General features: G+C 38.1%; 1 protein-coding gene across 3 annotated transcripts in view; it reads right to left on the bottom strand.

The window, feature by feature from the left end:
- Window positions 1-425: 425 nt before the first annotated feature.
- Window positions 426-26,258, bottom strand: part of SPATS2 (spermatogenesis associated serine rich 2) — a 94,593-nt gene continuing 68,760 nt past the window's right edge. For all 3 annotated transcript variants that reach the window (XM_031462631.2, XM_031462630.2, XM_064490951.1), the window contains exons 6-13: window positions 24,762-25,020; window positions 23,394-23,573; window positions 20,863-20,998; window positions 10,170-10,228; window positions 6,453-6,562; window positions 4,123-4,225; window positions 2,674-2,888; window positions 426-1,621 (exon numbers count right to left, since the gene is read on the bottom strand). In XM_031462631.2, the coding sequence (XP_031318491.1) occupies window positions 1,310-1,621; window positions 2,674-2,888; window positions 4,123-4,225; window positions 6,453-6,562; window positions 10,170-10,228; window positions 20,863-20,998; window positions 23,394-23,573; window positions 24,762-25,020 (1,374 nt within the window). In that variant the 3' untranslated portion in view covers window positions 426-1,309. The remainder of the gene's footprint in view (window positions 1,622-2,673; window positions 2,889-4,122; window positions 4,226-6,452; window positions 6,563-10,169; window positions 10,229-20,862; window positions 20,999-23,393; window positions 23,574-24,761; window positions 25,021-26,258) is intronic.

Raw genomic sequence — 26,258 nt, 5'->3', positions numbered from 1 at the left:
GAGGCTGGGGTGAGTGTTGGGGGGGGGGGCTGGTACCAGTGCCACCTGCTACATGCTGGAACCCAATTACATTGTGACATCAACTACTCCTGTGAAGGGATGGGCAGTGGAGGTCAGGGGTGGGGACAGAACTTTTGGTTGCCTGGGGGAGCTGTTGGCAGCTGTAGTTTTTCTGAACTGGTAGGCTCTCTGGAAAGTCACCATTCCCTCTCCTACAGACCTGTTCCCGTGAGGAACAGCTGCATCTGCTCACCCTGGCTTTCACATTTAATTCGGTTCTGAAGCTAAGTGGGGGACAAGTGACTGAGGAATTGGACACCCTCAGTGAAGCCCCCGAACAAGCTGCAGAAGTGACTTCTACCCCATGAGGCCCAAAGAAAAACAGGTAATGAAATGAAGTCACTTCCTGCTGTGAAACAAACGTGGGAACATTTATGCAATTGTTTTTATTTATTCAACTCTAAAGATTGACTGCGGCAATTTTTTGATGGGTAACACCTTAGATTAACACTAATTATATTGCTGTAAATTTGGTTCAGGGTCAGAACAGGAAATCAGGAAAGAGAGAACAATAGCAACAAAAATCTTCAAACATTGAAACAAAGAAATACTTTTTTTCCTTTAGTTAAATGCTACTTTCCCATAGACTTCCCTAGACTGGGTTGCAGTCTAAGGTAATAGGAAACAAGGCTTTGGGCATTTGGAAGAAACTGCAGGTTAAGCTATGGTGCTAAGCAAGAGACTGAACCCTGATCTGAGCGTCAATCTCAGGCACGTTCTGCGAGCAGAGGCAGATTCTCAAATGTTTCCTAGTGTTCTTTACTTTTCACTAATTAAATTTCCTCTTCTCTGGCTAATTCAGTGCAGTTCACCATCCCCTCACTGGTCACACTCTGTTCACAGGGAATCTGACAGGCCCATGTGGTTTCTGCTTAGCCTGGAAAGGCAGCAGGACCAGTTCTGATCCATCTCCCCCCAGAAGCCTGAACAGTAGGGGCTGCCGAGGAAGGCCTCTTCAGGCACCTGAAAGGCCGGGAGCACTGGGAAGAACACTGCTTACACTGACTCCTGGTGGAAATGACTAGTCAGAATCAATCCATATCACTGGGAAAGGTGAAGGGAAAACACAGTTTCCCCTCCAAAAATGGTAAAGAGGAAACGAGGAAAGAAGAAATCAAAGTATTTAGAATGGCATAAAAAGTGATATGCGTAAACTTCTTTTCGTTATTAAGTCTAACTATAAGTTTCCTAAAGTCCAGTTACCAAGTTGAACTGTGTGGGACAGAAGAGAGGTCAAGTGCAATTTCCCTCAAGAGTTCCCGGCTTCAGGCTGAGAGGTCCTGGGTTTGCGCTGGGGGAGCCCCCTTTTGAATGAGGGCTTGGGTGGGCTGGGCTCCATGCTGGCTCCAGTTCCACTGGTCCCTGCAGGATGAGCCTGGCCCTGTTCACTAGTGTTTCCTGGTGCCTGGGATGGAGCGCTCTGGTACCTGGAACCAGATGAATACCATGAGCTGTTTCTGTAACGACCCACACTGTCATGTTGCCCTTGGTTCATGGGGTCACTGGACTTTTGGCCTTGTGACCTGTAGCTTTGTCCTCCTCGTCTGTTTCCTGGCAATACCTAAGGACAAAAGAACACAACGTTCAGAGCACTGTGGCGTTATGGCCCCGCTTTGTTCTAGTTCAGTTTATAGAATTCTGAAAGCCTCATAGTAGTATCTCATGCTTGGGACTCGGTTCTCTCTCAAGACTCAGAATTTGCTCAGCCAATCCAACCTAGACACTATATCAGAACTAATAAATCTTCCACTATTTTTACCCCCACCTTTCACCCCTAGGCTCTTCTCCACTGAAGAGGAGTTCACTTTTCGTTAGCTGGGCAGAAGAAGAAAGCTAACTCTGGGTTATTATAAGCCCCCAGCTGGGAAGTATCTTATCACATGTCTGACTTTTACAGATCATAAGCCATTTGTAAAAATAATGGACATTTGGAATAATACGATAAATGTCATTATGCTCTACTCTGCTATACATCATGAAGCGTAGATTGAATCATGCTGCTGTGACATTTAACACATCTTTCACTTTACAACCCAGAAAGCTTATGACATAGGATTTTATTTTTGTCCTCTAATTCCAATGTAACACCAGTTCTGAAGAATTACTGACAGCACTGCCTTGGATTACTCTTGTGTATCTCCTTCACACCAGGGAAAAGAAACTATGGATTATGCTTCAACTTTCCTGTGTTTGCTGCCCACCCTAGCAAGTTCACGCTCTCTCGCTCTCCCTGATACGTTCTCCGTTGTGCTTCTAGGGAGCAGCTGCTGCAGATGCATTCTGGTGAGCCTGCCACTGTGGTGCTTGTCTACCTCGAGATGGGTGCACGACTCCCAATGTGACCAATTACCAGGCAATCCTACCTACAACAGCTGGGATCACTGCCAACACCAGGAAGTCAGCGGTCTTGGCAACAAGAAATCTACACTGGCTGGTGGTTTGGAACATACGTACCAAATGCTTTCTCTGGAACTAACTGAAGCAGGAGGGATTCAAAATAGGTACGGAATGGGCATAAAGAGAGGAAGGTAATGTACTGAACTGTCAGCATTTAAACTGTGACAACCTGGTAGCTTTTCTTCCTTAAGTTGCTCAGTGTGGAAGCTCGGTTACCTCTCGATGAGGCTGGTAGGTCCGGCCACTGGAGTTTGCTGTGGCTGCAGGAGCCTCTCTTGGTGCCGGGTTTTTCTTGTTAGCACTTGTAAGGCTGGGAGCAGAGGCACAAGTGGAAGAGGAAGCAGCAGAGGCATCACATGGGCTACTCAAAGACACTGATGTAACTGAGCTACATCGAGATCTGGTTGAATAGCTGTTCTTTGGATGTGACACTGAGAGAGAAATATGAGAAATATGCTGTCATATGACAGAAAAGCATGTTGGGTAACACTTTCCCTATTTCTCCATTTCACAATGAGCAACTTAAAGAACTGTCTACCTGAGTGATCATAAAGATAAGTTTATAAATGCGTAAGGAAGGAAAATCTGCCTTATGCCCTCTTCCTCCACTCCTGCCAAATCCTCACTGCTTGGTAAAGGAACTCTGAGACAGGAGAACCTTATACAATTGCAGCGGCCCATCCCCCCACCAACTGATGACTTCTGGGCGTTTCCTACCACCTAAACTCCTGGCGGTGGCTCCAGCCGCTGACTAAGCCTAGGAACAATAGTATGGGCCATATGTTTGATTTCCTATGCAAGAACACTCCAAAGTACAGACTTCGCAAAGAAAGAAAAAGTTAAAGAAAAAGCTAAATCCTTTTAAAAAGATTCGAATGATTCAAGATGAGTTAAATATGAACAGAACTAGTCTTTACAACAAACATGTATTTTCCCAAAGTTCCTACTGCAAAAATAACCCCAAATTCAAAATACCAAGTGAGCTGAAAAATATTAATATTTTCAGTTCAAATTTTGCCAGAATTCAATGGTTTAAAACTACTCCCTAGATTTTTTTTCTTGGCTTTAAGCTTGGACTCATGTTGAGTTCACAATCCCTGCCCTAAGTCCATTATTTCACTTTCACACTGAGCCAGAGAGAACAGAGGAGCTGAGCTCAGGGTTTGGGTCTGACTGATGGGTCACTACAAGCTCTCACCTCAGAGGCACACCTCCTCCCACTGCCACACACACATCCTTTGTAACTATTAAGTACCTATTCTGTGTCAGGCAAAGCAAGCATTGTTATCTCCATTTTGCAGAGGAATAAACTGAGGGGCCAAGAGGTTAGGGTAGAGACAAGGATTCAAACTTGGTCTGACTCCAGGGCCACATGCTCTTTATGCTATATGCCGAATATGCCTCAACTCAGCAGAAAATGATGAAACAGTATGACTGCAAATTAAGGGAGCTGGAAAATACCCATCCTTGTGAGATCAAAGCATCTGCATCCATTGACTTGTTAAGTATCTCAGTTTTCTTTTCATAAAAACAAGCCAACAAACCCAAACACAAGCAGCACTGAGAAGAATCAGTGGAGAAATCAACTGGCACTTGGGTCTCTAATGACTAGAGGGTGGTCTTCTCATCACCATCCCTGGAGCCCTGAATCCCTCATCATCTCACCTTGTCCGAACGAATCAATGTTCTTCTTGAGGGTCTCTACATCACAGGTGAACCGGGCTACTCGTCCCAGATCCTCGTCATATTTACGTTCACTAACAAAGTGCTGGAGAAAAGACAAAGAAAAGACTCCAAGTGAGACAAACAGTATCCATGGAATCTCCAGTTTGCTATAAACAGATGAAACAGTTACTTTCAACTGTCATATTTTTGTTTCTCTGAAGTTCACTAAATGGCCATGATATTACCAATGCTGTGCAACTGACAAAATTCAATCATTTTCTTTAAGAGCCCAAAGATAAGTCTATTTGGGAACTTTATTAAACGCTACATGGTGGTCGTTAGGTATAATCAGAAGCTATGGAGGATGGAGAAGGAATTCATGGTGGAGAGCCATCTTTCTTCCCCCTGTTGGCTACTCTCGACATTGTTCCATCTTACACAAAGGCAGAGGCAGCAAAAATGCTCATAAGTTACAATGATTCCATTTAAATAGATGGTTTGGTGTTCTTTAATAGGAACTTCCTTAGGAAACCCACTTCATCTCTTTATAAAGTAGGATTTGTTAGTTCTTGAAATAGGAACAATTTCTTGAGATGGAAAATCATTCATGTGAAAAGTCAACTTTGCAAATGAGAAGAGCATGCTGCAAGTAATTTAATCCTTTTAAGCAGACTGAGCTGAGAAGGATCCAACCCCTTGGGTCAAAACTAACTATTCTGTAGAAATAGTGAGACTAGAAACGTGTCAGGAATAAAGTGCTTTTGGGGGTCTATTTCAATAAACAATTTCCAAGGTCGCCTAGAATCATTTTTTTTTCAGATGAAAAGGAGAGAGAAAAAGAAAAGCTAAAGGCCTGGATATAATTTAAAAGAACTGAACTCCTCAGATCAGTCCTCTAACTAGGGGTGGCCTAATTCCACTTTGGATTTTCAAAAGGTAGAATCAAATACATCAAATCCTTGCGATGCATCTAGAGGCAGTAAATGGGAGAGGAGAAATAAAAATTACCTCTGGGCCTTGAAGCCTTAAAGCTTCAGGGTACACTGTGGCTTAGGAAAGCACATGAACGTCTGTAACAAAGCCTTCAGACATGTAAGATCAGTCTGAGATTAATTCTGAAACAAATTCTAGGGTTTGCTGAGCCAAAGACATAACAGCAATGACGGAAATAAAATGATCTGGAAATAAGACATTTAAATTGCACAGCACCCACTTCGGTACACTGAAGACATGGAGAGAAACAGATCCTTAGTCAGCCTGCAGAAATATTTCTAGCAGCTTTTCAACCACGTGGGAAGGGGAACAGATGAGGCCTGTGAGAGCCAGAATTCTTATCTAATTCCAAAGGGGTTTCCGGCTTCTCCCTGATAGTTGAATGAGGATGACTGGCATCAATGCAAGGAAGACTTTCTATAAAGTTTAGTAATGTAGTCTTAGTTAATCAGAAAATGGTAATTTAAAATTTGCATTGTATATTTCACTAGTTCTCCTCAATAGAGGCTAAGGGCAAAGAGCAAGGGAATAATAACAAGGACACGTGGAAGGTCTTAGATGATCTTCCAACTATGTTTTTATTTTACAAAGGCTCTTATACAGCCTCCCCATTCGTCTTAAAAATGGCAATAAGTCTCACACATTCAGAAAGAGCACAGTAAGGGCTCTGGAGTAGAGAAGGCCAACTCCCGTGGTTCACAGAGCTCACGATTTAGAAACAAGGTTGACGTGTGCTGGGATTGGCAAGGGGAGATGGAAGGAACAGGACGTGTCTGTGGAAAGGAGAGCTGACGTGGCTGGAGTACAGAGAACGAGTCGGGTGGTGAGAAAAGGACGGCAGCAGGGCCAGGCCATGTGGAGACCTACAGGCCATCAAGGACTATAGTCTATCCGATGGCACTGGGACATTTGAAGCAGGTTACCGCAGCGTGAGGAACAGATCTGAAGGGGTGGCGAGAGTGGGGCAGTGGCCAGGTGGAGGGGTAGCATCAGTTAGGAGGATATTACGGAAGTCCAAACAAGAGTTCACAGTAGCTTGATAACGGTTGTGATGAGTGAGAGAGAAAAGCTCAGACCTGAGATTTCGCAGAAGGTCAAATGGACAGGGTCTGCTGATAGATTTAATTGTGGGAAAAGGAGAAATTTCCTAAGGTTTCCAGCTTGGACACTGGATAGATGACAGTACCACCTACAGAAAAAGGGGACCTGGAAAAGGGCCAGGTTTGGGAAGAAAAGATCATGAGTTCAGTACATTAGAGATGGCCATGAATTACGGAGATTTGCTACTTTAGTCCCCAAGGGTAAGAAGAAAGGCAGAGAAGAGAAGGAAGTTTTACCTTGATATCTGCTCTGAGCTCAACCAACTGCTCCTCTGACATTCGAACAGCCACGTCAGTCATCTTCTTTAGAAGTTCGGCTTTCTTTTGACGGCTGAGCAAAATTTCCACTGCAGAGAAAAAGGGAGTATGACTCTCAGACTCTGCTAAATAGGACAAAGAACTGGAAATACAGGACATGCAGTACGTATCTGGGCAGCCAAAGGCTTCGCTGCCCACCCATCCAGAAAATGAAAATACCAAAGGTCCAGCTTCCACTTTCCTGAGGAACTCTGAAGGCAGTTAAGTGCTAAACGCTTTTTATGAATCATAAAGACTTGTAAGTCACTTGCCATTTCTCCTTCTCCTCTTCCCAGTTAAAAAAAAAATTTTTTTTTAATCAAGAAGCATTGAAATTAAAACAAAAAATGCTTATGGTGAAAAATTAATCTAAAATAAATGGGTATAAAATGAAAAGTAAAACTGTGTCTCTTACATCCGATTTTGTGGTCCCTTCCCCAGAGGAAACCACTGCTAACAATTTCTTAAGTATACTTCCAAATACATTCTCTGCATGTACAACATCTCTCTCTCTCTCTTCCCTTGTCACAAATGGGAGTACAGCACATACACGGTCCTTCCTTCACCTTAGCTATTTTCACTTAATATATCTTGAAGTTCATTCCTTACTAACACATTAGGTTCCCCTCAGTCTGTTTAATAGCCATCAAGTATTCTACTATATGGATATAACACAATTATTTACCAAGTTCCCTAATGATGGGTATTTAGACTTTTTACAGCCTTTTAGAAGCATCTTCTTTGGCATGCGCCCAGATGTGTAACTTAGATAAGTCCATGGAGGATTACAGACAATAAAGAAATCTCAGAGTAGAGAGCCAGGGGCTACAGAGGACAATGGGCAAAAGAAATTCTCATAGAAAGCAGAACTAGGGCAGATGAAGCAAGGAAATTTCTCCACCACTGAAGCAGGGACTCGACTACTGCTGTCCAGTAAGATTTGATTATTGCTTTTCCAAGTGGGAATTTTTACTGTAATTATCCTCTTCTTTCTCTACATAATACTGGAGGAAGGTATCTAACTTTTCTTTTAGTTGATGGAATCCCAGACCACAACGTGTCATATCCAGACCTGCTGGAAGATCTGAAATTACCCAGAAGTCCTGGATTTTCAGCTGAATATATGAACTAGAGACCATGGAGGTGCTGCCATTGGGGAGGTGTGTTTTCATTTCAGAAAAAAGAAGCATCTTGGGCAGCTGAAGGGTGGACTGTAGCAAAGACTGTTCATGACTGAATAGCCATTCTCCTCTATCAGAAGTCTAATGTTGTTGCGTACCAACTTGCTTAAGTAAAAATCTACATTTCCTAGCTTTGCTACAGATGAGAGTCATTTAATATAGTTTGGCAGATCTAAGCAGAACTCACAGGGCCAGGCTTATAGGAAAGCTCTCTAAAGGAGTCTTAGGTAGCGTGCAACATTTTGCCCCTCCTTGACTGGAGTCATAGGAGGTATCTTTTGACCATAAGCACACTGTAGGGATAGCTGTGGCTGGGGAGAAGGATAGAGAAGCCTGGGTCCCTCATGTCATGTTGGAGATGCCCTGCAGCCCTGGATTGCTTACCTGTGGACCTTTCATTTCCTGAGAGAAAAGCAAACTCACATTTACTTAGGCTATTCTGTAGTATGCAGTCAAACTCAATTCCTAATTGTTATACATAGAATCCTATAACATACCAAGAAATTAACCAAATTTGTTAGAAAAAACCCAGAATTTTCAAAGAGCTGTATCAGGTATTACAAAGAGCTGAATGTCTTTAGCAAGTTTACTTAATTCAATTGCCACACACATGCCACCATGGGCTGCCTACACCAGTGTCAGGTTAATCAATAAGGTCACACTTTCCCAATAAGCTAGGAACAGGCACACAGTTTCTCAACACAAAGTTTCTCAACACAAAGGCCCAACAGCTACAAATGATCTGTTGTTCTGTCTCCCAGGATAAAACCTACTTGCCATTTGTATCAAATTCACTCTTCCTCAGCTCCAGCATTCTAGGACTCTAAGACAAAATTACAGATCTCAAGATGGAAAAAACATATCAAGTAAAGATTTCTATATGTATCAGATAACTGAGAGGATCTAATTTTGGACAAGTCACATTTCCCCCAAAGGAACTAGTTTGATTAATTGATTAATTAATTAATTAAAAACCCAACTCCTCCATAAGGCTGATGTTAAGATCATATATGAATGAATGTGAATAAAGTCTGAACTGTGAATATATAATTAATAAAACTACAATGTGTAAAAAAGAAAAATACCTTCTTGATATCATCGGTAAATGAGTAATTTCATTATTGTCATTGAAAACTTGGATTTTTATCATGGGAGAAAGGAGATACAGATATAAAATTGATGAATTTTATCTGAAGTTGATAATATAAGATTGGCCATGAACTGGTAACTGGTTGAGGCTAGGTGACGGGGGTTAATTATATTAGCCTCTATTTGAAGTATGTTCAAAATTTTCTATAAACGATGTATTTTAAAAAACACCTTCTTCTCAACAGTAAGGACAATGCCTTCTTACCAGTTGTATTTTCTCTGAAACTTCACCTTCAAAAAGAGAACACACAGGCACAAGACTGGACTGAAACTGTCACATTTAGAAATTACAGGATATACCACTCCATTTTAATGAAATCTCACGTCTGAAAAACTGTGGATCACTTTCTACCATGTATTCAGCATTTCATGTTAAATGGATAGAAACTGATCTCAGCTCAGTGCTTCAAAGCTGCCTCCTCTGGCCCATGACCATAGACACAAATGATTTAATTGTAAGTCATCATCTCAGCCTATTTCCATTCTTACCAGTTTGAAAGCAGGCTAAAAGGAACAACCTTCCTAATTACAAATCTGGCATTCAATGCATGAAGATAAACTGCTGTTGAAAAGCCCCAAATCAATGTCATTGTACAAGGTGCAGTTGACGTTCCCTTCTTTTCATATAGCTGTCTATCTTTAACCTAACCCGTAAAAGAAATTACAAAAAAAACAGATACCTGGTTCTTTAGTATAAAACCACACAAATTATCCAAGTTAGACTCTATTCTTCCATAATCTATTTTAGTAAGTTTTCGAAGAACCCCAGTCATGGTATCCTGAACCCTCAATTAATCGACTTTTTTCCTACCCAATGATAACAGACACTGAGTGAAGTTTCTACAAACCAAGAAAACAAAGAAAGTTCTGAGCGTGGTAATGACAGAAATGTATACACTAATTATAGGCAACCTAGTAAAGTCACCTCTGATTATGCCAAAGGGTTTTTTTTTTCCCAAGTAGAAAGAAACCCAATGGAATTGTTCAATTACTGGAGGTGAAACAAAATGAAATAAAACCCAGGCATCTGGAAGATACTTTATTTTCCTAAGCTGGTGCTATGCTGGCAGATACCATGATATAGTCTCTTAAGACACTAAGCTCTACATTCAAAATATTAAAATTTGGAAATAGTAAAAAAAAAAAACAGGCTCTTATAAAGTTGTTTCGCCTGAAAGGTTTCATATGACACTACAGTACAACCGCTCAAGACTGCATAACTAAATATATAAGCTCTTACTGTGGCATTTATATTGAGCTTTTGTTATGGGGGTTGAAATGCGGGTACGTATTAACTGGTAATAGCTTTAATAAAGATCAGACTTACTGGCTTCAGCTTTCACTTTGTCCATTTCAGCAAGTAATGCCACTTCTCGATCCATTAAACTACGAAGAGATGACAGGGAAAAAAGGTTTGATCAGAAACTCAAGCAGAAAAATGTCATATTGTAAATAGTGGAGAGAGGGTTATAAGTTTGTTCACTAAAAGCATCTACAAAGTAAATACTGTATGAATCACGTGAAAATTCTCTTTCACCCTTAGCAAAGACTATTCTAAGGATTCCAATTAAAAAACCTGGTTCCCTTTTATTTCTATGTATGTTACAGTAAACCAGTAGCTAGACATGTAAGAGTTGAGAACCAGTAGATGGCAGTAGTAAGCTACAAAACATTTCTTGGTAAGTTGTGCTTACCAAGAAAAATGCAGAAGTCCCTGTGGAAATCATATATTTCTACATATGTGCTCACATATTTTTCATTTTATATTTTGGTCTATAAAATTGGACAGCTTCACTTCTAATGAATTTTTACCAGGCAATACCCCTGCCAGAGCACGAAAAATTTATCCATAATTAGGATATAGATCTTCAAAACTTTACCACAATTGCACCAAGTGCACTGGCACTTTCCCTTTAGAATGCAGAGTAATCAAAAGACATACATACACGTGCTGGTTTTGAGTAAACGTTTAACAGTAATCCATGAAATATGGAATCAAAGGTTTCTGGGAGGCTTTTTACAGAAAAAGAACATTAAACAGGCAATTAGAATTTTCTCCACTGCAAATGTAAATGGTTTCTAAGCATGAAAGCTTTTTCATGTCCTTATAAAAGAACCTACCACCTTTAATGAGTGTATAAAGAGATAGCAAGTTGCCCCAGTATTCAACCTCTGGAAGGAAATAATTTTCTTTACCATATCAGTTTGCTTAGTGGTGGCCAAAAAACCCCCCACAAAAACCAAAACATAAAGTTAAAATTTTAATACCTGCACAAACATGAAATGTTCCAACTCTCTTCAAATTTAAAAATCATCCTGATTTCTCCTTTTGAATGGGAATATAACTACAGAGTTAATAAAAGTTCTACTCTTGTTTCTGGCTGTAAAGCTAATCATATATATACATACAAATGCATGTCTGTGTATACTAATTCAACATAGCTCAGTATGTAGTTACGTTAGCACAAAGTGGTTAATATGGAGACTGTAGTGTGAGATATAAAAAATATATATAAGGCAGGGTCATTTTCTCAAGGAGCAAAATCTTTTAGAGTGAAATGCTGGAGAACACAGGTTTGATAATCATTATGCATGATGTTAATACACAGACTTGTTACCAAACAAATTTGGTTGGCTTATTAATCTCAAAGCACCAGACTAGAGAGAAGATACAACTACTGTGGGGTAGCAATACTTTGCTAAGAAAGCATTTCCCAAACCTTGGCAAATATTTTGCTCCAAGAACTCTAGCAGCATTTGGAATACCTAAAAGGCAAAACAAAAGCATATCTGAGACAGGAGCTGCCCAGCCTCGAGTTTAGCATTCTCTCTCTTCTGTTGCTGAATCACCTTAAGGTGCAGACACTGTGTCCACCAGATGACAAATCTGTCTCTGGCAAAGCTTGTAAAGTATTTATTAAAAGACCTCAGCAAACAAGTAAGCTTTTTGCAGCTTACAGTCTTTACCATGAAAAAGTAGAATGTCACATGACACTTTCAGCAAGGCCAAGAAGTTCTGCACCATCACAATCAGACTTTTCTGTGACAGTATGAGCTACCACATCATGATGGCACTTGTTTTTTTTTTTTTCCCCTGTAAGAATGACTAGCACCCATTTAAATAAACTTTGTTTCTTGAATAACTCATTGGTGATCATAAGAAATTCATAGGGCAGTGTATGGACAACCATATGACCACTCCAATAAAAAATTTTCATTGTCAAAAAACACTGAAAAGCAGTAAGCACTTCTATTTCTTTTGTGTGTTGTTTGTCGTATTTCCATCTATTGGTAACACCTTTGGGAAGGGCCTGTGATGTCAGCCAAGCATTAAACAGAGGAATCTATTGGCTAACATCTGGGATCTTTCTCAGAGAAAAGGGTGATAAATATCTGTAATTTTTCATTAATTTTTTTACAAGCCTTTAAAATAGAAAAATGAATAAATATTAAAACATATGTAGTATAAGTGCCCGACTATTAGCTTTTTTGATTATAATGTAAGTGCCTGACATACTTTTGGTTGCCGACATCCATTTCAAAGACATTCATCTCAAATAAGTAGACTGCCAGCTACAAGACTGATAAAGAGCCAGGCCACCCCACCCACAAGTTCCCCTTTTAGAAAGCCCTGGGTGACCTAGATAACTGGCCACTTGAGTGACCTTACTTTTCCCTCCCACGCTTTAATTCTTGCTCTTATTGTTTTTTTATTATGTGTTTTTTGGTTATTATTAATAATGGTGCTGGGGATTGAACCCAGGACCTTGTGCATGCTAAGCATGCGCTCTACCACTGAGCTATACTCTCTTCCCACCTATTATGTTTTAAATTCACTAATAAAGAATAAACCCACAAAATTCCAGGCATCCCACCTTTGACCCCAATAAAGGCATGATCCCAGGTCTGTGCTCTCCCTTTAAACACATTTTGCTGTGTGATTCCAAGAGTGCCATGTACCCTCTCAGACTTACAGAGTAATAAACCTTTTTTCAAAGTTTTTTTCGAAGTTGCTGAGGTGCATAATCATAAGAGCCACAAGGAACAGTCCAGCTAAAACACTGGCTTGTGGCGGGGGTGGAGGGCTTGCCACAAGCAGTACAGAGCCCAGGTGAGTGCCCCCAGGCATTCTTAGCTGATAGTGTCGCTAAAGGTAGGCTGAGACTGACACAAAGCAATATAAGAACCTTCTTTTTAAAAGTATATCACATAATGTACTACAGTTGTGTAGAAGAATGACTGTATTTTAGGTAAGTAATGCAAAAGCAGTTAGGGATGACGTCATGATGTCTGCAGCTTTCAAATGGTTCCACCAAAACACAAACACACACACAGAGTAAACAAACTGATCACTGTACTATCCCTTCAACTTTTTTGTATTTTGAAAGTTTTCACAATAAAAAGTTGCAGAAATATGTGCATCACGAAATAGAGAAGGCGAGAAGAGTTCAAAAGTGGAAAGTAGGCTAAGGATAAGGATAAATAACAGGCAAAAACAGTAATTTACTGTAACATAACTTCATGACAATGAAAAAAATAACACTAAAGTTTTTCATCTGTTCTTAAGCTGAACAGTGGTCCCAGTATAGATCTGTGGCCAAGAGATTCAAAAGCACCTGTGGTTTGACGAAATAGCTTTTAGATGCTGTCACTGCAAACAATGAGTCATCTCAGAGAGTGAGGAAAGGCTCATTCAGACTGCCTGACTTTTCTGTTACCTTGCTCACTCCAATACCTGAGGGTACTAAGCTTGCAACTGTTCCGTCAAGACTTTCCTGAATGGAAATACACCATGCTGAGCATCTGATACACTGGACTCTGAAACTGCTAATGAAATTCAGCTAAATATTGCTGGGACTCTGTTGAGAAAGACACTGGGTCTTATTAAGCGTGGGCCTTATACAGCGTAGAGAATTTCCATATCCTTTCGGTGAAAGATGGTTTTAGATGTCCTGTCACAGTTGTTAAGGAAAATGACTGGTCAGTGTCTGAATGTTCTGTATTTCCTTCCCTTCTTACCAAGACTTTTGACCATCTTCACATTTGCTCGACTTATTCTAAAGCTTTTGTGTAATTTAGTTGCTCAGACTAGTTGTTCCTGTAGCATCACCATTCATATATCTGAGACATACTGTGTCCATCATTTGAAGTAAGCCCTTTATTTAATATATTTAACATGTAGCTTACTGACTAGTTATTGCCTTCAGTAGTAATTCCTTGACACCAAAAAACTGTTAACTATCACTGTTTACTTATGGTTGTTGTGTTAGAAAATAATGTTATAAGGGAAATAAATCTGGTAATTTCTGAGCCAATGATTTCAAGGGTAATACCCTAAACTACTCAATAATGTTCTTAGAAAACATTTGTACTTTTATTTTATTAACTGAAAATCTAAAACCTATTTATTCTATTTCCATTAACCAATCAAAGCAGAAATCCAAGCCAAGCAAAGCCAGTGCAAACACATCTATTTCTCTGACGACACCTCCCCCTTCTCATATAAAACAATCAAAAAAGAGAATCATCAGTAGTTTTTGTTAGCAGAGAATTAATGATGCTTCCTGTGTTTTTTAAAAGTCTATACTCTCAGCCCTGGCCTTATGAGTACGGTCCACATATCTGGGCTCAAAATAAAAACAAAAAGCATCACTTAGGTAGCCAGGTCATCATACTGAGCTGAACAACTGGGGTAAAATGAATTCAAAGAACTAGTTTATTAAGTCAAATTTGGATCTTATGAAAATTTGGTTCCTCTTTGTTAGGAGTCCTTTACAAAACATGTAATGTGATTTTCATACTTTCAAGAGTCTCAAGTAGCTTTTAAGAAGTTAGAATATAAATATAAGCTGTTCTTGTGGGACAGGCCCTCAATGGATAATCTTTCTTTCTGTTCTCTTCCAGTGGTCAAAGGCATCTCAGTTTTAAAGTAATACTAGAGACTATGTAACTTGACGATATTTTACAATAAATTTCAGAAAAAAGATCCAGTAGCAATCCAGATTACCAAGGAATTTATTGTTCAAGTTTCTAGTTGGTAAGGAAAAATAGTTGGAGTGTTAAGCCACATAGCGAATAGCTGACTAGATCTTAATTTGAAACCGTGATTTGGTTTTTTGAATCTTTTTTCTGGAATTATGATGACAATGTCTAAAGGGAGACATGTGTGGACTAGGAAGGCAAAGACCAAAAAATAAAAGCAAAGAGAGACACCTGGTATGACCCAAAAAAGGAAATATAGTAGAAAAGTGTTACTTAATACCAAGTATGACTTCAGACAAATTATTTTTTTCTGTGCCCATCTTTTCTCATCTATAAAATGAGTATAATATTACAAATGAGATTATTACACAGATTAGAGATACTGTACATAAAAGCTTCTGACATACAACACCTCAATAAATGGCAGTAGCAATTGTTCCAATTTCTGTTCTTACTGTGATCTCTCAGTTTCAGCGGAATATCTGTTTAGTAAAAGGCCCTCATATTACTCTGGTAAATCTTATACATTCCAAATCCACTGTCTAGAAATTCTTAAACGCATACACATACTAACACAGTGTAGGCAGTTATACAGAGGTGAATCAAAGATAATTTTAAGTGAAAAGAATGCATTACAAAATTATAATCTCACGGGTGGGAGTATAGCTCAGTGGTAAAGTGCGTGCTTAGCATGTGCGAGGTCCTGGGCTCAATCTCCAGTATTTCCATTAAATAAAAAACTAAAAATTAGAAAAAATTATTATCTCAGTATGATTACAACTATTAAGATTATTCATATATACAGGTAAGGGACAAAAGGGAGCACAAAAAGATTTATGTGTTAGGGTGGTAGAGTTATATGACTTTAATTTCTATTTTTAAAAAACGATTTTTATAATTATGGGAAATATAGTAAAAGTAAGAGAGAATAATGGAAACTTAAAAAAAACGAAAAACAAAATTCAGACTCCTTCTACGCTGGTCTGTGACTTCATCCCTCACTATGTTCAACTAACTGCCCTTTAAGCTCCAGCTACACTGTGAAGTCTCCACATGTCCCTGCTATGCCTTTGCTTCTATCATCTCCCTTACTAAAGGATCCCCCCCCCCCTTTCTGCCAGGGTAAATTCCATGCTTCTTTCAAGGCTTGATAATGATTCATTTCTCCAAGAAATCTTTTCTAATTGACCCCACTCCACAGTAACCTTTCACTTAATCTTCTTGCCTTTCCCACAAAGAAGATCTGACCTGAAGAATACCTTAATCACAAGTCATTCCAAATTGTGACTTAAGAAGAGTGATCTAGGCCCTTCTGAATTACAAAATGAAAGGAATATTGAATACTCCTTCTTATAGTTTTATTCTTGGAGTTTTATTTTATTGAACTATAAGAAGTACGTATAAAGGCTTTCATAGGCTCAGTCAAAATCTTGGTCCTCTTCATTCTAACCCTATTCCATAAAGACTGAATTCCCCAGCCCCTGAATTCTCCTATAGTGGGGATCTCTGTTACATAGCTTTTAAGCCGAGGAGGAAACAGTGTATGTGATATGCACCAAGAGTCTCCAGCCTTCTTCTCAAGCTTTAGTGGGGAAGTGAGCCATCAGCGATGGGTGGGATGAAGGTCATAGGTTACCGCAAGTCAGAATATAGAGATTCAAATGTTGAGCCTACAACTTATGATGTCATGTTAGGCAAATAGCTTAACCTAAGACTCAAATTTAATAATAAAGTAAAATTTAAAACTCCTAAAAAAAATTCCTACTTCACAGGACAGAAATCTGGATGAATAAATCAGATAATATGACTGAACATGTTTGGTACTGCAATCTTCATATGTTATTAGTTGTTTTCAGAGATGGTTAAAGAGTTAAAATTTTATTTTATTTTACTGAAGTATAGTTGATTTACAATGTATTAGTTTCTGATGTACAGCAAAGTGACTCATACATATATATATTCTTTTTCATATTCTTTTCCATTATAGGTTATAATAAGATATTGAATATAGTTCCCTGTGCTACACAGTAGAACCTTGTTGTTTATCTATTTTATATATTTTTGTTTATATCTGCTAATCCCAAACTCCTAATTTATCCCTCCCCTACCCACTTTCCCCTTTGGTAATCATAAGTTTGTTTTCTGTGTCTGTGAGTCTGTTTCTGTTTTGTAAATAAGTTCACCTGTATCATATTTTAGACTCCACGTATAAGTGATATCATGGTATTTGTCTTTCTCTGTTTGACTTACTTTACTTAGTATAATAATCTCTAGATCCATCCATGTTGCTGCAAATGGCATTATTTCATTCTTTTTTTATGGCTGAGTAGCATTTCACTGTATATATACACCACATCTTAGTTATCCATTCATCTGTCCACGGACATTTATGTTGGCTATTGTAAATAGTGCTGCTATTAACACTGGGGTGCATGTATCTTTCTGAATTAGAGTTTTCTCCAGATATATACCCAGAAGTGGGATTGCTGGATCATATGGCAACTGTATTTTTAGATTTTTAAGGAACCTCCATACTGTTTTCCATAGTGGTTGCACCAATTTACATTCCCACCAACAGTATAGGAGGATTCCCTTTTCTCTATACTCTTCCCAACATTTATTGTTTGTGGACTTTTTAATGATGGCCATTATGACTAGTGTAAAGTGACACCTCACTCTAGTTCTGATTTGCATCTCTCTGATAATTTGTGATGTTGAGCATCTTCTCATGTGCCTATTGGCCATCTGAGTGTCTTCTTTGGAGAAATGTATATTTACGTCTTCTGCCCATTTTTTGCTTGGGTTGTTTCTTTTATTGAGTTATATGAACTGTGTGTATATTCTGGAAATTAAGCCCTTGTGGGTGGCATCATTCGCAAATGTTTTCTCCCAATCTGTAGGTTGTCTTTCTGTTTTGTTTATGGTTTCCTTTGCTGTGCAAAAGTTTACAAGTTTGATTAGGTCCCATTTGTTTATTTTTGCTTTTATTTCTATTGCCTTGGGAGACTGACCTGAGAAGACATTGCTGCGATTTATGTTAGAGAATGTTTTGCCTATATTCTTGAGTTAAAATTTTAAATCAAGGAACATTGAGAATCATGGAGGTAAGTATTGGTGGAAATAAGGTATCAGTGTACTAAATACACAAAAACTGAGGAATAATTTAAAAACAGTGTTATGTGTCTTCTTGATAACCCACTGCAGTAGCCCATTCCTATTTCTATGCTTTTCAGACATTTTTGAAAGTGCTTTAGTTCATAAAATGATTTCTAAATTTTCAGCATTTCTATAGTAGATGGACTTCAAGGATCTAAAAGCCTTTGTTAAGACTACTGTGAGTTTAACAGAAGAAAAAAGAACCTCAAATTAAAGGTAGTAAATTTTCCAAGGTGAATGAGGAATCAGCCAGGAAAAATTTCAGTCTTCAGCACAGAGTTACATTAAATTTATGTGTTGCAGAATCTCAAATTTCTTACCCATTCTCTCCTTTTAATAAGTACCTTTTGATTTTCAATAAAATAGAAATTTTATTTAAAAGGTAGGCTGCGTGTGTATCCTGTTGGCATTTTTCACCAGCACATTATATGACAACCGTCCAAAGTAGACTATAGACTCTAGCTTCACGCTCCACTTCATTTCCTGCTCTTTAATAGCCTTAAGCTGAAGTTAACTAAGAGCTCCAACAATATGTCAGATAAATTTTATTAATTAACAAGAAAAGGAAACTCAGGTCTAGAGATAGTCATTACTGGATCACCAGTCAGAACAGATTTTACATATTATATCCTGGAAAGCCTCTGATTTCACCTTCCCACAGGTAAATGTCAGCTTTCATTTGACCTCAAAGTGAAAGCAGTTATCTGTATAATTCCCCTAGTGCCCCATCAGGTGTAATGTAATCTTATTGCTGCAAATTTGTTAGAACTCTTTTCTTTTTTTAATACTATAACCAACACAAAAAATGGCTTCCTAAGTGACATTAACTCCAAGCTCTGGTTCAGTGCCATATGGAGTTAGCTCACCTGCCAATTATGTCTTGAAGTAGCAACTACAAGGGGCATTGAAATAAGGCAGTTTAAAAACCCAATCAGCCAGAGAAAAGGACTTTACACCAGCAGGAAAGAGCAGGTAATCTCTTTCCTCAAGTTAAATTGACCTGGTTGCTACACCTGCTAATCAATCCTAAATACACAGTTTCAAGGCAGGAAACCATTTCACTTGCTATTTATTAAAGGAGGCTCCCCTTGGCTGGGTTCCAAGTGAACAAGAACTTACAAATCTCTCTCCCGGAACTGTGTTTCCTGGTTCAGGCTGGTTCTAAATAGAACCAGATTCTGTGGCTAAGTAATCAGCAAGCTAAACAATCATGGAGACTGGAGGCTTGTCAAGGCAAAGTTGTGATGCCCTACTCTTAGATCTTTATTCTTTTCCAAATGAGCCAACAATATCTGATATAATAATAATCCAAGGCAAAGGGCATGACACTTCTTCCCAGAGAGTCAGAAAGAGGAGAGATCAGTTACCTAGAAAAATTACCAGGGGAAGTTAGAGTTTATTTAAGGTGAGTTTGGGAGAATTGGTTGGATTTAGAAAGGTATAAAAATATAGGAGAGCATTAGACTGGAAAAGTGTCATTAATTATTGTATGAAAGAGGAAATGTGAATATTATGTTTTGAGATGAGTAATCTGGCTGGAGCAAAAACATATATAAGAAAAACAGAAGTTAATGACATTAAATTTCTAGCTATAAAACCTGAAAGGGAAAATTCTAGATACAGAACAAAGCATCAGTAGACTTGTAGATGAACTATCTATCCTAAAAATACCTTTTGGTTATGATGACTCAATGGACCATTCTAACACTTTGCAAGTGATAAAAGTAGGGGTCAGCAACTTTTTGGAGGCTTTATTCTACATCTTCGTTAATTCATTCCCTCTTCAATTCTACGGAACAGGAGGACTGAGGCTACCCACACTCCCTCTATCTCTTGTCTGCCACGGCATGAAGTGACCAGACTAAGTTTGTGAACTGAGACAGGCCACAGACAAGTAAGAAAATGGATGGATGCTTGGGAGGCAGATTCTCTCTGTTCACGAAAACTTCCTCTCACATTTCAATCCATGTAAATCTCACAAATAAGCAGAATGGACAGTCTTAAATCCCCAAGTATCAACTTAGCTGCCCGTCTCCCTATCATTTTACTTAATATGGTCCTTAGGTCTTTTCCATTTTCAAAAAAGTCCCTTATAAAATGCAAATACCCCTAGAAAGCAGAAAGTATGGTTTAAAAATTAGTTACCACCTTAATATCTAATAGTTAAAACAGCTTCAGTGTTCTAGAAAAAAATTAGAATATATTTCTCCTCCCAAAGACTTTATAATCAAATACATTTGAGAAACAACAAAGTATGGCTCTGTCTTACAAATTCACAATGTACATTAGCATTAAAAAGGCATTAAGAAGTCTAGTAGTAAAAAAAAAAATTTTTAAGTATTTTCAAACCTATTTAACTACTAAGCTCTATTTCCAATACAGAACACATATTAATATATTTCAAGATATGAGCATTTTTAAGAACATTTTAAAAAACACAAAATTCAAATAAATGATTAATAATAGGGCACAGAAGAGACTATTAGGGTGGGGTGCATTAGGAAAGATAAAAGGAGGTAGGAAAACAAAGACATCTTTTCTACTTTATAACTTTGTTCAAAAACATGTCCTTGGTCACAGGTTCCTGGCTAAAAGACAGACACTAATGTAAGGATGCATGATCTATTCTGTAATTAGTTGTCCCTTTCCGAACAATATTAACCTTAGGCCCATTCCTAAAGCATTATGAGTTCTCTCTATCACTCATTCCCACACTGTGACCACAAAGGAGAACAAGGCAGAAAGCTAAATAGAGCATAGGATTTTTAAGCCTTTTCTCACTATGCAGCGTAGTTAAGAGTCAGGAATTAAAGAATTTTGTGAATGGCTGACCATCTTTATAAGTGATCATTTTTGTGCTCCTGATATCAAATGCAACTTACCAGCTCTGTAATTCAGCAAAAGCTTGTTTCATTTTCTTAATGGAAGCATCCATCTCTTCTTTAACTACAACTCGATACCGTGCAAGAGACACCGTGCAGCGCTGGAGGTCTTTCACAGATTTTTCAATGTTGGAACCTTGGGAAAAACCCCAGTTAAAAAAGGAGCATAGGTAACTTGAAAGTTGGATCTGCCTAAGCATGTAATGTAACAAATGTCACATGGACTAAGAATGTTTCCTAAATGGCTACCCTCCTCAACAAAAAACCAATGTTTCTATATATTAAAAAAAAAAAAGTATCCTGGCCAAGATGGAGTAAGAATTGGATTTACCTTCCTGTCTTAAAAAACTTAACACACACACACAAAATATATGAAACAATGGTATTCAGACAATGAACAACAGGCAGTATTCCCCACTACCACTCCACCCTAACCCTACTGAGAAAACAGAAACTGAAGAAGTAAGGCCTATGACTGCCCCAATTTACTGCCACAAGAGAGTTCCAGGAGGAGATGCATGAGGAAGAGAATCCTAAGCTGAGCCTGGAAGTCTCCCTAAATCAAGGGAATAGAGTTGAGAAATCAGGGAGGCCACGGTGGCTAGAATTCTCAGGGCACAATACTGGAGAGGAGAGAGCTACACAAAAAATGAAAAAGTTATACAAAGAGCTACAGAAGATTCTGAGTGTCTTGGTGTGCAGAAACTGTCTGAAAAAGGGAAACGAACCACTGGAAAGGAGAAGGTATATTTCATGCAAGGAACATTTCATGTTCACACCAGCCGGAGTGGCGCACCAGGTAGAATACTTAGAAGGGTATTGTCTCAGTAATTAGCTCTAGACTAAAGGCTACTCTATTTCCACCTAACAAAGCTTAAGAAAGCAAGTTTCAGATTGTTTCCAAATAACAGTCCCAGAGTAAATCACAAGTATATTTAAAGAAATACAAAAGTATCTACCAATCAACAAAGCAAAATTCATAAGGTCTGGCATCCAATAAAAAATTATTAGGTATATAAAGAGGCAGAAAACTATGACTGATCCATAATGAGGAGAAAAACCAATTAACAGAAACAGATGTAGAAATGACACAGACATAGAATCAAGTAGGCAAGGACATCAAAACAGCTAATATAATCAGACACCATAAATTCAAGAAGGCAGAGGAAAAGCATAAGCATGTTAAGGAGAGACATGAAAGATATTTAAAACACCCCAACTGAACCTCTAGAGATGAAAAAAAAATGTCTGAGATGAAAAATACACTGGATTGGATTAAGAGCATATTAAAAACTGTTAAAAAAAGATGAGTAAATTTGAAGATGCAATTCTAGGAACTATCCAAAATGAAATGAAACATAGAAAAAGACAAAACAATTTTTGTAGGTACAAAATTTTCAAAACTCTCTACGCAACAGGATTTAGATGAATACAATTCACCATGTAGACATTACAAAATTGATATGGTTCTCTCTTGGTAGTACAGTTTGAAGCATTACATGTGGGTAGGCCAACTGCACAGATAAAGATGAAATACATTTACCTACCCAACACATTTTAACCAGTTCCCAAGAGTTCTTAAATTAACCTTTTTGTATTCACCAAAGTTATTACAACTGGTAGCTGGAAAACTGATCTAACAAATTTATAATGAGCCAGGATTCATATTTTCAATTTTTAATTAAATTCTTCCTCATATCAACTTGATTTATTTCAAAATTTGCCTAAAAGCTTTCAAGCCTTGTGCCTTTATTTTTGCTTGACTGAACAGTCTCAGATTTGCCTTTCTGCACCAAGTTGAGGGTTGTGTTAGAAAGATGAAAAAGGAGAGCTTCCTTTTTTTAGCTCTTATAGAATAAGTAATTCAATAAAGAGCTACAGGTTACAAGAGTCTTTTACGTTTCTCTGTTTCATTTGTTTAGCGAAGTGGATTGTCATGCTTCGTGTATGACAGTCAGAAGGGCTATTATCTCTATCTGTTTAATTACTGGCTGATTATTTAAATGACTATTATAGTTTCAAAAAAAAAAAAAAGCAAAGGGCTATTACCATCAGTCAATGCTAAGTACCTAAGAGAACTTAATGACCTTGTTTAAAGCTATGTTCTGACAGGTATCAGTAAGAGCATGAAGTTGTGAAGGGAAATTAAAATATTTCTTTAAAATGTAGTGTCAGAGATGGCAAAGCTTTTTACTGTTCCAACAAAAATGAAGGAAACAGCACAAAAATATTGCAGTAAAGCAAATAATACAAACAGGTTAATGTTAGCAGAAAAGTCATCCTCGCAGTAGAGTTTGACCTTCATTCATGAAAAGGATCCCTATTATTGTAACAGGACTGCACAGCATCTAAACTACCATCAGACTCTGTGTACACAGAATTAGGCAAAGGCTGCCCAGAAAACAGAAAAATACTACCTGCTGCCCTTCTGAAACCTTATCTATGGGAACAGAGAAAATCTGTCCTCTTTAGCTAAAAACACAGATTTGTTTTTGTTTTTGTTTTCTCTCAAAGGTATGCCTCTGATTTACCTAGCTTTTTGTTGGTGGAAGAGAGTGGGACATCTTCCTTGCCCAGATTTGAAAACTGAGGTCCTGTGGTAAATCTTGAGAGAGATTTGGCAGCATTCCTATTTTGTTGAGAATTCTGAGTAGAGTGCATAGTTGAAGACTTGGACTCAAAATCAGAGACACCATTCTCCAGCATGGATCCTGTCAAAGAAAGAGGCCAGTATTTCAGAACACAATAATACACAAAGAAAAAAGGTAAAAATGTTTGAGGCAAAATGATGCCTCTTAGAAGGCTGTGAACAAAATCAGCTGACAAAATAGGACAAAGAGCAGAAACAGCAAGGCTATGAGTAGTGTCTGGCTTAGCCCTAACTGAGGAAGAAGAGGATCTGTGTTAATCCATCTCCAAATAGGTTAGCTCGTCCCCTGTACCTTGGTAACTTCTGCAGTTCTGGACACAAGGAAGTGAAGAGAGTCAACATCACCAGCTTCTGAAAGCTTCTGTAAGTTATGTTGAGGAAAAGAGTTTTACATTCTCCCAGGGAAAGTTTTAAAAGCTTTGGGGAATAGAAAGGGCCAAGAGTTAGGAAATGAAAGGAAAGTCAGCTTAGAAAAAAAATGGATGCCACTGACTATCTTTGGTTTGTTTGAGGTGCTATATCTTCTAAGTCTTTTTGTGGGGGGAAGAAAATCTTTCTATGTGTGTGCGCAAACTAATCAACAAAAGAACATCTGAAAAGTACAGCATAATTTTTAAATTGGCATTACATTTATAAGGCCAGTAGCAACAGAGCAAGGGGAACTGGATACACCAACAAGTAATTAAAAAGCTTATTTTAAAACAGATATTCCCAATATCTTCCCAGCACTGATCAAAATGGTTAATTAAACAAAAAAGTAAAAAAATGGACAAGATATTTGAATTTACAACTAACACTAATCTTAATTCTTGACTAGAAAACAAATGTGGGACTACACATATTCCACTTCTCATGAAAGCCATGTTACAGTGATGATTATATATTCTTTACTATGTTACATCTTAGAATAATAATATCAACATCAACTCATCATCATCATTTTCCTTAATAAGTGTGCATTAAAAAAAATTGTAAGGTCACCTTCTGTAATCTCTAAGCACTATGGAACTATTAACTTAGAAGATTTCCACAAGGCTGGTTTAGACCAAAATTAAAATATGAGACAATGGAACAAGAATTCTATTTTTCTAGGCCTTTGATAGTTACAAAATGTGAAACTTTCACAGAAGAGGAAACAAAGAATAGAAGCAAAAGACTAAACAGATTTAATTTATCGTTTTCTCAACTAGAAAGTCATCTGTATTTTTCAATAAAATCCAACTTTTCAAAGACCTGTTAATATACTCACCTGTTCTATCCAGCAGATCTGGTGTAGCAGACTCAGGATCCTCCAATTCTCTGGCATCTATTGAAAGTGTCTCCATACCTTCACTGAATGACTCCACAGACTCAGTATCATTGATGGCACCGTTATGGTAACCATTAATACCTCCTTTCTCTGAGGAAGGTGCAGACTGCTCCTCTTGAACAGAAACTGATTTATTGGAATCTGGGATACTGTTACTTGCTTCTGCTGCAGGTTTTGGTTTGTTCTTCTTCTTTTTGTTCTAATGGTTATTAAAGATTCGAAAAAAAGAAAAGAAAAAGTAGACCCCCACAACCCAGAGAGGTAACTCTAGGTAACCAAAGGCAACCAATGTTACCAATTTCTCATTTGCTCTTCCAGAAATTGAATATATTTGTGTATATATTGAACTACTGACTAAAATAACTATGTAGAATACTTCGGATAAACTCCAACACAAAATATGAAATATTAATGCATGGCAAAACCCACCGTAAGATCAAAAGATAAATTATAAAATATGAAAAAAAAAGTGTAACTTATATACAAAGAGTTAAATACATAAACTGCACTATCAAAAAACAAAATAACGGCCAGAAAAAAAAAATGGCATAGGATATAAACATATAGAATGAAGTGCAATTTCAGTCTAATAAAGACATAAATCTGCACTGTAGAGAATTCTGCATCAGAAATCTGTCTCCCCACTTAGACAACAATTACACTGGCAGAATCTGTCTAACTATTTTGGAACTCTCGAGTCTTCTGATGGCATATAATTTCCAGAGGAAAGACTTAGATGGTAAATTGTGGTTAATTTCAGTCAATTTCAGTTCTGAGCACAGTAATAGCTACCCACTCCCCACCCCCAGCTAGGAAACAGGCGGCTGTGCACCTGTTCTTGGAGTAACTTGCACACAGCTTGCTGGAGCCAGGGTAGGCACAACTGTCCTCCAAATATCGGGGATCTATGCTGTGATCACGGATTGCTGCTGTTGATCACAAAACTATAGACAAAGAGGCAGGCGGCCACTGTTAACTGTACCTCCACCCACTGTTGCAAGCCCTGTTCCCTCTGGCTGAAGTTACTTTCAGAGGAAATTAAAGGGGTGGTACCACCCCTCCTCCAACTTTATTTTTCTTTACTCCCTTTTGGGAGCCGGACATCAAAGACTAGGACATTCAAAAACAATTGCATATATGGAAAAAAACTGAAAGTAACCATGCATGCCTGGGGAAAATCTTAGGAAAGACCTGAGAAGACCTTAGGTTTACACTTTAGGCTGACACTTGGTACAGAGACAGCTTACAACAATTTTAAAATGTAATAACAAAAAAACAGCAAACCCAGAGGAAGGGGGAGAATTTGATTTCCAGAGTTACTACATTATTAGATTCAAATATCTAGTTTTCAACAAAAACTCACAAGGGACACAAAGAAACAAGAAAGTACAGCCCATTCAAAGGAAAAATAAATCAACAGAAACTTTTTCTGAAAAA

Source organism: Camelus dromedarius, chromosome 11 (genome assembly GCF_036321535.1).
Source record: "Camelus dromedarius isolate mCamDro1 chromosome 11, mCamDro1.pat, whole genome shotgun sequence".
Lineage (NCBI taxonomy): Eukaryota > Metazoa > Chordata > Mammalia > Artiodactyla > Camelidae > Camelus > Camelus dromedarius.
Note: the sequence above shows the minus strand (reverse complement) of the source record. Positions and strands in the feature narration are given on the sequence as shown.